The sequence below is a fragment of the Gadus morhua genome, chromosome 21 (genome assembly GCF_902167405.1).
Source record: "Gadus morhua chromosome 21, gadMor3.0, whole genome shotgun sequence".
In the NCBI taxonomy this organism is placed as follows: Eukaryota; Metazoa; Chordata; class Actinopteri; order Gadiformes; family Gadidae; genus Gadus; species Gadus morhua.
The window spans coordinates 2253303-2266736 of NC_044068.1; the positions used below are offsets into that span (position 1 = coordinate 2253303).

The following is a 13434-nucleotide window of genomic DNA, read 5'->3' on the forward strand; positions in this document are numbered from 1 at the left end:
TTTCCATCTTTACATCCAACCAGTTGTTCCATTGAGAGGTCATTCTTCATGGAGACACAGCTGGGTCCAGGGGAGTCTGCTGTCTGCTGCTTGAGTCTTCTGGATGCTTTTTTCCTGAGATTTCAAAGTTCAATTACTTTCAACAAACATAAATAACCACAGGACATGAGTGTGATTGACATCATCAAGCAAAATGAACTCTCAAAGACACACTTGCCTCATAATTATACACACACAATGACATGAAGCAATAGTCAATAATAAATACAGTAAAGAAGATTATACATCATTTGATGTTGTTAGAACAACGGAAAATACGAAAAAGAGAGAAAGAAAGAAGATCTGGTGGCCTGAGTAATGAGTCATATAGAATGAAGTGTAGTCATATTTAAATCCAAACGTCCGTCTCGCTGTGTGTTCATATTTAAATAGGTTCCACTCTCCCTTCCATGGAGCGGTCTTGAAGTGGAAGGTTCTCAGGCGGCCAGCTGGCCTAAGGATGTGTTCCATGTAGAGGCTGGGCTGCAGACCCAGCTCTCCAATCCCTGAATAGTAATTTACGTCCCAACATGACCAGTGGCTCATCAACCTGCTACTGGGCTGCTAGATGGTAAAGTGTTGAGGGGTCCTCCGATATATACAGTCAAGTGGAGGAGGGACTCTCCTGACCCAGGATGGCTCTGGTGATGCTAGAAACTGCCTTCCAGAACATTGGAACTTTGTTCCCTCACAGAAGAATGACCTTCTGTACCAACGTTCTGGTGGCAGTAACTCAGGAGGTGGTTTGATCCCTGCCTCCTCCTAGCTCCTCCTCCTCCATGTGTCCCTGCGCAAGACGCCTCACCCTGACTGCTCCCAACAAGCTGTCTGTCGCCCTGCGTGGTAGACTCTGCCGTCGGTGTGTGAATGTATGTATGAATGGGTGAATGTTGGGCAGTATTGTAAAGTGCTTTGAGTGGCCACTGGTTAGAATAGCGTTGTACTAATGCAGTCCATTTACCATTTACTATCTGGTGGCACCTCAAACAATCAAGGGGTCTAACAACCTGCTCCATCTTGCTTGGACTGGTCCAGTACCCATGATTTAGGGTTTTAAGCAGACTTCTCTTAACATTTTATTCCCATTACTGAGAATTCTTAGCCACTCAAAATAATAATGGTGTCATGATGTATCACTGCTGAGCTCTGAGATGGACAACAGTCACAGACAGAGAGATCCTCTTCTTACCTCTTAACTTTGCTCCAGCGGCCATGTTCCCCAGACATCGTGGTTTTAGAGGTAGGACCCCCCTCCTCCTCTCTCCTCTGACTGATAGTAGACTGGAGACCTGGACAAATGCACAACTACATATAGTTTCTCTGGTCATTCAGCATTCGGTCATTCACTGCTTTTATAGAACCAGCGTATTGCTGTTCGTTGCTGCTCTCAGTCTCTACGAGGGGAAAGACGTGGAGACGCTGCCCAGTGTTTACGACAAACCACTGATAACTTTATCACTCACACAGAATGTCTCAGGGATTCAAGCACGTCTGCAGAGGAACCAGAAGACAGATATGCTAACTATGAGGAAATCCTCCTCTGAGGTTTTCTGTCCTGTTGAACCAGTCTGACTGACGACCTTAAACTGACTTCCTCATGACGTTTAGATCACACCCACATCCCCAGATCTGGCCCTCTTCCTCACTTGCAGTGACAATAATGACAATAATGAGATTAATATTACAATTAAAAGGATCATTATAATAGTAGTAATAATAATAATAACAATAATAATGCAATAATAACTAAATAATAATAATAATAATTGTAACACATACACAATAACATACAATTATACTAATAAATACAAAATACTAATAAATTGTGTTATAATAGTTATACAAGTCGTATTAGTAATAAAGATATTAAACATAATACTATTCAAATCCTTATTTGATGAATAGTTAGAAAAGATAATACAATTTATTTGTAAGCAAAAATGTCGAAATACAAACCAAGTAGACCAAAGTTTGAAAAGCAAAAACATTACATTACATTTTCATGAATATAACCCAACCTATTAATTATGATATAACAGAGCGTCTTGACTACAGTACCTTGTCTTCTCCCTGCTGTGATGAAGAGCTCAGCACCAAACCATCCAACACAACAAGGAAAGGATGATGTTGTGACCCAACCAGTTGGTCCAGTTCCCCTCCAAGCTCAAACTCTAACCACTTTATTTAAATATGCATGATGGACAAAGCCGCGATGTCTTGAATTACAGAGAAATACAAAGAGTCACTTGATGGTTCAAACAGCAGGTAGAGACACTCAGTCACTGATGCATTGCCTCACATTTCCTCCTCAGTTACAGAAAATAAATACCAGGATTTCAGTAACACTTTACCATACATTAATGTAACATTCCTTAACATTAATGGCAAGTTATAACAATTAGCATGGGAAACTTAATACATATGGTTCACATGTGTATTTAGTTGCTTGCTTGCTTATTTCTGCATTAACTAATGTAAATAAATGGTTAATCAATGCACCCTTATTGTAAAGTGTTCCCATGATTTCCACGAAGAGAGAATTGTAGATAATGTGTAGAGAATAGAAACACATGGCCTAGAGAAGGCTTCTCCTGTGTTATCAGTACAATCTCACAAAGATCAAATCCTCACAATACGTTTTCTTCCTCATACCAAACCTGTGTGCCTCCATTCATAACATCTCTCTGTTGAAGCTCAAACACAGCGAAACATTAGCTGACCTTAACTTTTATGTGAAGGTCAGATATCCTTCACATTAGCTGACCCTCACATTAAGTTCAGCTTAATGTGAAGTAGCGTGCAAGTTAAATATTAAGAGTAATAGATCATAAAAGCTCTGCTCTGGTAGGGGTGAAGGTCTACTGATTATGAACTGTATGTATTAAATAGTGTAATTTAGGGTGAATAAGGGTGGCAGTTCCATGTTGTCCACTCTAATTCATATGTGCTCATCTGTATCTTAAGGCTGGAGTCGGTTTCTCCCTGAGGAAGATGTGTCCCATGGTGTCCATGCAGTCGGTCGTTAGGCCGGTTCCAGCAGCGGTTATTTCCTGGTGAGGCCTTCCCCCTGCCAAACAAATTCACGTAACACATATCTTCTCTCATTGGGAACGGTTTTGTTGGCATCAAGAGGTGCCAAAAACACGCCCTCTTGTGATGACACAGTCTCCTTACTCCTACAAGATGTTTTGTTGGTGTTTAGAGACGACGACATCACAAGAGGGCGTGTCATTGAAGGATATACATCCTCTGGCTGTTTCCCAATGTGAATGTGAATATTCCGAGATTTTCCAAGGATGCCAAGTTTTATGAAATTAATTAAAATCTTCATAAATCCAGGCTCAGTTTGCCACGTAACGTTTAGCCTAAATAATCAGACAGCTAGCTAGCTTGCAGACAAGCAGCCCACTATCACATAAGCTGCAGATGTCTGCTGATAGTTAGTTTCTAACATTTCGTTTAGCAAGAAGAATGAATGATGGAAGTAATGCATCACATGTTTTTTTGCGTTATCTTTGGTAGTAGTTAGGGTGATTGAGTGCTGTATTTCAGTGTTTTACTCATTTATGTTAATATATTAATAAATACACTGTTATTCTCAGTCCTTCATATAGCCTGGGGAGGGGGGCTTTTTTCAGGTCAGAGCAACTGCCCCTCAAAATTCCTGTGCATGTCCTATTCAATTCAATTCAAAGTTTTATTGGTCACATGTTTGCGAAAATAACATTTTACATGCAGTGAACATCGGTGAGACGTATGTTGGCTATCTGGGTATTGATCTAACTTTTAAGAGCAAGCATTTCTATTCTGCCCCTTAGATCAAACATCTCTATGCTTTGGTTGATTCAGTAACGCAGACTTTAAAGTGGGATTCTCAAAGATTTCCGTTTGGTTCTCTTTGGCGACACCTTTGGCGATAAGCGGTCATTGTTCCCACAGATCCCATGGTCATAACATTCATGATGCTGCAAATGCAAATGCTTTTATCAGGGGGCCATAGGCTTATCACCATCATAAATAGCTACAGTCAGTGTTAAAGACGTTGATTTACATTTGAGCATTTCCTATTATAGGCTACTGTGTAAGAAAGAAAGAACCAGCAAGTGACACTCTTATTCCCGCTCTCGCGATCTAGCCTCTAGGATTGATTGCTCTTCCTTGGGTCCCCGGATGTTAACACTGATTTTTCCATCATTGGAGTTTGCAGCTGAATTTGGCATGTTCAATTTGGGGACGTTGGAACTATTTAAGTTGAATTTTTTAACGTTGAATATTTGATTTTGATTTTTTTTTACATTGAAAAATAAAGCTAAAAAAATTATTTATGGAAAATCGTAAGCGTTAAATTCAGAGGCAAATTTATTTATTTTTTTCAAAATCCGATGACACAGATTTACTTCCATACGCTGTTAAGAGTCGCACAGTGAATACTGCTGCCCATGTAGAAGCTTTTCTTATAAACCCTCAGAGAGTTGCAGCTCTTCGTGATACTGCATCTATACGGGTCACGCTACTCAGGCCAATGTTGCCAAACACTGAGAACGGCCTCAGCGGCTTCACCGAGTGAGAAGTGGACCTCCTTCCATCAAGAGTGATGCATCACTCCTTCAGGTCATGTAACGGTCGTAGTTGCCGATCATGAACTGGGTTTTACTGCATTTATTTTAGAACCTGAAAATGAACCAAAGCTTTGAATGATGATGTCATGAATACAGGAAGGGGGGCTGAGGGACGGTGATGAAGATCAAAATGTCTTCTGTTAAAAGGAGACTTCATGTTTCTTCATAAGGAGCAGGCGTTGGTAAATGTCTCAATCTTGGATTCATACTCAAACTGTGCTGTGTTTAGTCACATAGACACCTTTAAAGTTACCCTCCATGATGATGATTCCTAAACTGACCACTAAAGAAGGACCAGGAGACGACAGAATATGCATCTCATTTTTCTATGTTTATACTTATTTATGTTATAGATCTAATTAATTTAATTGTTTGCTTTATTTCTTCTGGTCTTGATCAATACATTATCGCTTCTCAATCGTTACCTTCCATTTCAAAAGTGTGCACAATTCAGAATTCATACTTTTGGGAATAAATGAGAAACACCCAAACCAACCCGTGGTCATACTTGGGCATAGCACCAACTTTATTTCTGTTTAAAGAACGAAAACAAGAGAGGAATCATGGAAAGTTAAATCGATGAGAATAATAACTATAGAGGAAGCTAAATATATGATATTGAGGATAATACATTTCTTATTGTGTGTATTTAAACATTAATGTAGTTTTAACATACAGAACATATGGATCCTGTGTGTGTGTGTTTGTGTGTGTGTGTGTGTGTGTGTGTGTGTGTGTGTGTGTGTGTGTGTGTGTGTGTGTGTGTGTGTGTGTGTGTGTGTGTGTGTGTGTGTGTGTGTGTGTGTGTGTATGTCACTAGAACAGACACTGAGCCACCCACATGACCCCCCCATAACCCAAACCCAGGGAGGAGGTCCTCCTGGGTGAAGGTGGACTGGACGGTGTGGAGGTGTCTCAGTGTGTCTGAGGACCCTCCTCCACCTGGGGACACTCTGTAGAAGGACAGAGAGCCAGCAGGCCGGTCAAGATAATTATAATAATAATAATTTATCCGTTTTTTATAGCGCTTTTCTAAATACTCAAAGACGCTTTACAAATAAGAAAGGAATACACACAGACAGTACAGACAATCAAACAAAAGGGAAAGAATAAACAACACCACAACAACAGGCGACACATTAAGAGAGCGGGAGAGAGTGGAAGATGGCGGAGGATGATTTGTCAAATGTTGTAGGTGGTCCTGAAGAGATAGGTTTTACGTTGACTTTTGAATGAACAGAGAGTATCAGGGTTTCGGATGGCGAGAGGGAGGGAGTCCCAGAGGGTAGGGGCGGCGATGGTGAAGGCTCTGTCACCCAGGGTGCGATACTCGGTCTTGGTGATGGAGGTGAGAAGGTTGGCATCAGCGGAGCGTAGGCGGCGAGTGGGGGAGTGGCGATGGAGGAGATCTGTTATGTACCAGGGTGCAAAGTTGTATAGCGCTTTGTAGGTGGTGAGGAGGACCTTGAAATTGATGCGTTGTTTTATTGGAAGCCAAAGAAGTTGACGGAGGATGGGAGTAATGTGTTCTCTGGAGGGGGAGTTGTAAGCAGTCGGGCAGCAGAGTTTACACTCCTACTCTGGTAGAGCCAGCGGGGAGGAGACGTCTGGATGTTGTTATATCGTTGTGCTGGGCATAGTAATGGTCATCCTCACAACAAAGACTCCAGGACTTGTTGTTCCCTCCAAGCCTACTGTTACCACCCTCTCCTCTCCTTGTGATTCCTCTGAATGTCACTCCTATAGAAACACCTCCCTCCCACTCTACCTCCCAGTAACAGCGGCCAGTCAGAGCCTCTCTACACAACACATGCCATTTGCATGGTCCTCCAGCAGTGCCATGGTGCAGCATTACGCACGGGGCTCACCGCTGTATTTATAGGGTTAGGGTAATAAGACTGACCCAGAACACCTTGGTTAATCAGTTTGTAATCACCCACGTAAAATGTTCTTGAACATAACCCCTTTTTAATGTCTGATTTGTCACGAAAAGCATCAAGAGGAACGGACTATAATATATCGATTGTGATGAGGAGTATGTGGCCTGGTTTTCCACACTTGGGATTTAATTGACATTTGATTTTATGTTTACAGTGTCACATAAAAATATTATTTTATGGACTCATGTTGGACAGATGCTTTATTCCATGCAGTCGCGCCGTCCTCTCCTCCTCCTATGCTCCGGGAGTGGACAGTAGCCTATGGAGTGACAGGATTAAATACAGGGAATTTTCATTTTGAATTTTCATTTCGATTCTAAGGAGAGGTTTCTGGAGTAATAACTGAGAAATAGCGCAGTTGACTTAAATCATTCTGATTGCATAGATTTAACGCAGGATACGGGTTGAAATTAAACTTATGAAGGGCGATGATAAAACATAATCGTTCTTCGTTTCTACATTCTCCCGTCAAGTTAGTTTTTTATAGATCACAACCTTGGCGTGGAAAGTCACGTACGCCACTTCCAGCCCCGTTTTGTGCGTACGCAACGATTATAAAAGAGGTCCCAAGGTTATTTGGGTCTTGTAGGGAGCGGTGTCCACCAGGTGGCGCCACAGCTCCGCCCGCTGGCCCAGAGCTCATTAGTCGAAGCTCTCGCAGCTGAATGACTTCTTTCAACACAGGTGATTCTGTCTCTTCAGCGACGAGCGAAGATTCGTTTTAAAATCCAAAAGAGAAGTTGTGGGGTGGTTTGCTGTTGGGCATAAGGTTAACACTACTCATCGAACCAACTAGAAGCACTTCGTATATGTGTGTTCCTGCCAGTGTCGCGCTTGAGGAGCAGCGTCTACGGTGCACGGTGGGTCGGGGTTCATGTTGGACTGTTTGTGTTGAGACTCTACAATCACGTGTTTTAAGAACCAGACTGTTTGCTCTGAGATGTTTATTTACAGTACTTTAGTAGAATAAACTCGAATTTCCTGCCGTCCGAGCTCCTCTTCGGATGCGGGTCCACTCGTTGTGAAACGATTCATCTACTGAGTCAGATCCTCCGTGACCTGCTGACCACAGAGCCGACCGGGGAGAGAGCGTCACTGTTGTGGTTTATTTCTGCACGGTTTGTCGCCCTTTGTCACGTTAATGACATTTCTTACTGTGTTTGTAAGGTTGACCAAACCTTGATTAAAAACATAATCCTGACATCCGTCATTACTCTCGGCATCTCTTCGTTGTGAGTTATAATATATAATCTATAGATTGTGTTTAATGCTGCTGGCTTGAATGGCTCTATTTCTCTCCCTCTTTCGTTTTTCTTTATTTTTCTCCAAGGTTCTGTCGGTATGTCCACCTGGTACCAGTCCGGCTGTGGGCCCAGTGTGGCTCCCCTGGTTTCCTGTAAACTCTGCCTTGGGGACTTCCCCTCAGATCGCATGACCACCGTCAACCAATGCCGATGCGTCTTCTGCACGCTAGTCAGTAACCGTGGCGACCCCGTGTCCAGACCATAATAACGCTGATGCATAATAAATACAGACTTGAAGGTACCATGACCTCCTGGGTGTAGAAGCAGCTCCAGGCTGGACTCCACGGAGCCATCATGGGATGGAACGGTTCCTCACTAGAGGTTCTGTTCTCCTCACTAGAGGTTCTGTTCTCCTCACTAGAGGTTCTGTTCTCCTCATTAAAGGAGAGGTTCTCTTCTCAGTAGCGGTTCTGTTCTCATTAAAGGAGAGGTTCTCTCCTCAGTAGAGGTTCTGTTCTCCTAATTAAAGGAGAGGTTCTCCTCTCAGTAGAGGCTCCTCCTGTGCTCCTCAGTGTCTGAGGTTCTCCTCCTCTCCTCCTCCAGTGAGGTTCTCCGCCTGTGCTCCTCCTCAGTGTCTGAGGTTCTCCGCCTGTGCTCCTCCTCAGTGTCTGAGGTTCTCCGCCTGTGCTCCTCCTCACTGTCTGAGGTTCTCCTCCTGTGCTCCTCAGTGTCTCAACGGTTCTCCTCCTGTGCTCCTCCTCAGTGTCTGAGGTTCTCCTCCTGTGCTCTTCCAGTGAGGTTCTCCTCCTGTGCTCCTCAGTGTCTCAACGGTTCTCCTCCTCTGCTCCTCCTCAGTGTCTGAGGTTCTCCTCCTCTGCTCCTCCTCAGTGTCTGAGGTTATCCTCCTCTGCTCCTCCTCAGTGTCTGAGGTTCTCCTCCTGTGCTCCTCTAGTGTCTGAGGTTCTCCTCCTGTGCTCCTCAGTGTCTGAGGTTCTCCTCCTGTGCTCCTCCTCAGTGTCTGAGGTTCTCCTCCTCTGCTCCTCCTCAGTGTCTGAGGTTCTCCTCCTCAGTGTCTGAGGTTCTCCTCCTCTGCTCCTCCTCAGTGTCTGAGGTTCTCCTCCTGTGCTCCTCTAGTGTCTGAGGTTCTCCTCCTGTGCTCCTCAGTGTCTGAGGTTCTCCTCCTCTGCTCCTCCTCAGTGTCTGAGGTTCTCCTCCTCTCCTCCTCAGTGTCTGAGGTTCTCCTCCTCTCCTCCTCAGTGTCTGAGGTTCTCCCCCTCTGTTCCTCCTCAGTGTCTGAGGTTCTCCTCCTCTCCTCCTCAGTGTCTGAGGTTCTCCTCCTGTGCTCCTCTAGTGTCTGAGGTTCTCCTCCTCTCCTCCTCAGTGTCTGAGGTTCTCCTCCTCAGTGTCTGAGGTTCTCCCCCTCTGTTCCTCCTCAGTGTCTGAGGTTCTCCTCCTGTGCTCCTCCTCAGTGTCTGAGGTTCTCCTCCTGTGCTCCTCCTCAGTGTCTGAGGTTCTCCTCCTCCTCAGTGTCTGAGGTTCTCCTCCTGTGCTCCTCTAGTGTCTGAGGCGCTACGTGTCGCTTCTCCTCTCGGAGGGCCTGGAGGCGGAGGTGAGCTGCCCCGACGCCGCCTGTCCAGAACGGGGCCGGCTGCTGGACACGGAGGTACCGTCTCTCCACCAATCAGAGCGCCTCCTGCCCCCCAGCCTGGGGTCGGAGGTCGTGTGACCCCACGCTGGGACCAGAGGTCAGAGGTTAAAGAGGCTTGGGTTCCGTTTCAGATCGAGGTTGTGGTGGAGCCGGAGAGCATGAGGAGGTACCGGAGGCTGCGCTTCGAGAGGGGTGAGCTAACTCTGCTAGTGCTGTATCATGCTAACTAGCCACTAACAGCAGGCTGCTCTTTGAGAGAGGTGAGCTAACTCTACTAGCAATGTCATGCTAACTAGCCGCCAACAGGAGGCTGCTCTTCGAGAGAGGTGAGCTAACTATGCTAGCACTGTATCTTGCTAACTAACTTTATTGACGCTTCAATAAACGGATTACTTTAGATTCTTGTTCTGAATTTCCAGTTTCTGACCGGACCACTAGCGCCGTTGCCATGGGGATGTGTAGCGCCGTTGCCATGGGGATGTGTAGCGCCGTTGTAATGGGGATGTGTAGCGCCGTTGCCATGGGGATGTGTAGCGCCGTTGCCATGGTGATGTGTAGCGCCGTTGCCAAGGGGATGTGTAGCGCCGTTGCCATGGGGATGTGTAGCGGCGTTGCCATGGGGATGTTTAGCGGCGTAGCCATGGGGATGTGTAGAGCCGTTGCCATGGGGATGTGTAGCGTCGTTGCCATGGGGACGTGTTCATCGACTTCCTGTCCCGCAGAGGTGCTGCTGGACCCGGGTCGGACCTGGTGCCCCGCCCCTTCCTGCCAGGCCGTCTGCCGGCTGCAGGGGGCGGAGTCAGCGGCGCCCCAGGCGGTGGGCTGTCCCGGCTGCGGGTTGGAGTTCTGCTCCGCCTGCCGGGCCCAACGGCACCCGGGCAGAACCTGTCCGGACCCCAGCGGAACCGTCGGCCGCTTCCTGCCGGGGGAGCACAGGTGAGAGAACCGGTTCAGGAGGACCTGAGTGTAATACCGGGGTTCTCCAGAGGGGGGCGCTCTGGACTGCTGAACTCCTGAAACCCTTTTCGGTAAAGGGGTATGGAGTAGTATTGTAGAGGGGTTACACTGGTAGAAAGAGTTAGTCCACTGGTCTGAAGGCTCCGGTGGGCGGACAGTAGCCTGGCTATGGCCGCTTCCCCAGACCAAGCTCAATCTATGATTGAGCTTGGTCTGGCGAAGCGGCCGTCATTTTCTTCAGCACAAGAGGCGTGATCAACGGGCCTAGCTCGACTGACTCTGTACGCGATTGGATGCTTGCCGTCGCTTCCCTGTCGTCATTGTGTTTAACCAGCCAATAGCGCGCCAGGGGGTAAAAGCCAGCTTGGTGATTGGCTCCCGCAAAAACGTATCAGAAGCAGAAAAGAAATGTATTGCTCTTCTCCGGACCCTTCTGCAGGGCGGACTCCAATCGCCGGCAGAATAGGCGAGGCTACCCAGTCTAGCCGGACAGTGCAGTAGGTCGGGTCTTAAACCCCCAGCCTAGAGGTTCTGGGTTCGATCCCCAATGTCCCATGAAGTCTCTCAGGGACTGCATCAGGTCTAGCCCCTGCTGCTCCTGGGGGCTGACGTAGCGTTCGCTGAAGGTTGTGTTGGGTCATCCTGCTGTGGGGGCGGGGTCTCGGTGCAGCTCGCTGATGGAGGGGGGCGTGGACGACCCGGTGAAGCCCTGCCCCCGCTGCCAGGTGTTCATCCAGAGGGACCAGGGCTGCGCTCAGATGACCTGCAGGAACTGCAAACACTGCTTCTGCTGGTACTGCCTGGACTCCCTGGACGTGAGGACCTCCTTCCTCCTCTCCTGCCTCTCCTCCCCTCTACTCCTCCTCTTCCCTCTCCTCCTCTCCGCTCCTCCTCCTCTTCCTCCTGCCTCTCCTCCCCTCTACTCCTCCTCCTCTTCCTCCTTCTGCCTCTCCTCCTCTCCGCTCCTCCTCCTCTTCCTCCTGCCTCTCCTCCCCTCTACTCCTCCTCTTCCCTCTCCTCCTCTCTGCTCCTCCTCCTTTTCCTCCTCTCTGCTCCTCTTCCTCCCCTCTGCTCATGTCTTTAGTTTTTGGCATTTAAATCCTCAGTCACTCAATTTAACTTCAATTTAAAGCTTTATTGCAATTTGAGAATCAAACGGTTGGCCAAATGTGTTGCCTCGTTGTGACCCCTCTGGCCACAGATGTTTAGGAACTCGTGTAGCTGCTCTAATCCATTATAATCCTCTCTTGCTCGTTCTTTTTCTCCCCCCCCCCCCCCCCCCTCCCCTTCAGGAGGACGTCCTGCTCATCCACTACGATAAGGGTCCCTGCAGGAACAAGCTGGGCCACTCCAGAGCCTCGGTCATCTGGCACCGCACGCAGGTACACCCCTCACGTTACGCTCCTGCCCTGTGGTCTCTGCTGCCCCCTGCTGGGGACGAAACCGCAACTACAGTTGGAACCAGTTACGGGGACCAGTTGATGGAAGCCCTGTGTTTTTACCAGGGCCGAGTTCACAGAGCTTTACTGGTGGGATGAAATACATCATTTAGTATATGCTACACGTGAACCTCCTAAGATGGCGTAATTTGATTGGTTCATTATCTCGGGATATTGGGCAATATCCAATGATTTAGGTCTCAAACTCGGGATATTGTTTTCATCGTCATGCTAATAACAACAAATAAACCTTTAATAAAAACAAATAAATCCTGGCAAAAAGTGTTATTTTGTTTATTTTTGGGGTGTTCATGTGTAGTATATACTAAAACAATTATTCACCTCAGGCTCCATGAAAAGGGATGAATAGCCCCCGAGGCCGAAGGTCGAGGGGGCTATTCCCCACTATTCACTCAAATATACATGTACTTTATTAATGTGTGTGACCTGTGACCCTGTGACCTGTGTGCAGGTAGTCTGTACGTTTGCTGGCTTCGGGTTCATCTTGTTGGCCGCCTCCCCCTTCCTGCTGCTGGCCGCGCCCCTCTTCTTCTGCTGCCCGTGGAACCACAGCAGGCGGGCCGACGACCCGCTGCCCACCTAGCAACGGTAACCCACGGTAACGCCAGCATCCCGGCCCAGCGCTATCCCCTTGGGACATCTCTGCTGCCCAAGGGTCGAAAGTCGCGGTTCTGGGGGTCAGGTGTGTTCTGTTGGACAGAAACCGTCCAGATGTCTCCCTGCTGTTTATTATGGTCTGGTCGTCCATCACTTGAGGCAGAACAATACGCTGCAGTACTGAGTCTAAGCAGAGGGGGGCGCTTTTCCTGCAGCTTCATTTTCCACTCCTATCAAGTCTAAACTAATCCGACGTCTCCATGGCGACTTGTCTCCTAGCAACGGGATGAGACCCCGCCCCCAGGGACGTCCCCAGCATCTGTTCTGTTGCCGTTTGAAACCAAACCACGAGTGTTGTGTTTTGAAATGGTAGGGTGCTGATGAACTCTGCTGCCACGTTGACTTTAATTGTTTTATTTATTGTTTTATTTTGTACTAAACTTTTAATGAGAAACGGATGAAGCAGAAAGTGTCTCTTGGATGCGCTGCATGTTCGTTTCAAGAATTTTTAAATGATTGAGAATGATCCAATGTGCACTTTATTTGTATATTCCTGTATTATATATTGTCATTAAATTATTTTTGACCTGAAATATCGTGTTGCATGAGTTCCAGTTTCCAGGAGTCCATTAATAACATCACACATGGGCGTGGACACCCAGGATGGAAGCCAGTGGCCAGCTGAACTGTCCATCACACGTCAGGGTGGACACGCCCATGAGTGATGTCACAGAGGGGCTCTATTGGCTCAGTGTGGCTCAAGAGGTAGCGCGGGTTGGCCGGTAACCGGGAGGTTGCTGGTTCGATCCCCGGCTCCTCCTAGCTGAGTGTCGAGGTGTCCCTGAGCGAGACGCCTCACCCTGACTGCTCCTGACCAGCTGGCTGTCGCCCTGCGTGGCTGACTCCACCGTCGGTGTGTAAATGTGTGCA

The 13434-nt window shown here is 47.3% G+C and overlaps 1 protein-coding gene across 2 annotated transcripts; it reads left to right on the forward strand.

The window, feature by feature from the left end:
• The first annotated feature begins 7326 nt into the window (after positions 1-7326).
• Positions 7327-13097, forward strand: LOC115534745 (probable E3 ubiquitin-protein ligase RNF144A-B). 2 transcript variants are annotated; one of them, XM_030345941.1, is made up of 9 exons: positions 7327-7716; positions 7929-8071; positions 9401-9505; positions 9622-9682; positions 10213-10426; positions 11118-11262; positions 11740-11829; positions 12359-12495; positions 12784-13097. In XM_030345941.1, the coding sequence occupies exons 2-8, from the start codon at positions 7940-7942 to the stop codon at positions 12488-12490; spliced, it is 879 nt and encodes a 292-aa protein (XP_030201801.1). In that variant the 5' UTR covers positions 7327-7716; positions 7929-7939; the 3' UTR covers positions 12491-12495; positions 12784-13097. The 2 variants fall into 2 exon arrangements, with proteins under 2 accessions (XP_030201801.1, XP_030201800.1); XM_030345940.1 differs by having other exon boundaries at positions 12359-13097.
• Positions 13098-13434: the final 337 nt, after the last annotated feature.

What these genes read in the sequence shown, in the direction of transcription:
- LOC115534745 (XM_030345940.1), top strand. Translation starts at nt 7,940, where the DNA reads ATGTCCACCTGGTACCAGTCCGGCTGTGGGCCCAGTGTGGCTCCCCTG. An exon ending in GCCGGCTGCTGGACACGGAG is followed by an intron (nt 9,506 to 9,621) that starts GTACCGTCTCTC and finishes GTTCCGTTTCAG; the next exon opens with ATCGAGGTTGTGGTGGAGCC. An exon ending in GAGGCTGCGCTTCGAGAGGG is followed by an intron (nt 9,683 to 10,212) that starts GTGAGCTAACTC and finishes CCTGTCCCGCAG; the next exon opens with AGGTGCTGCTGGACCCGGGT.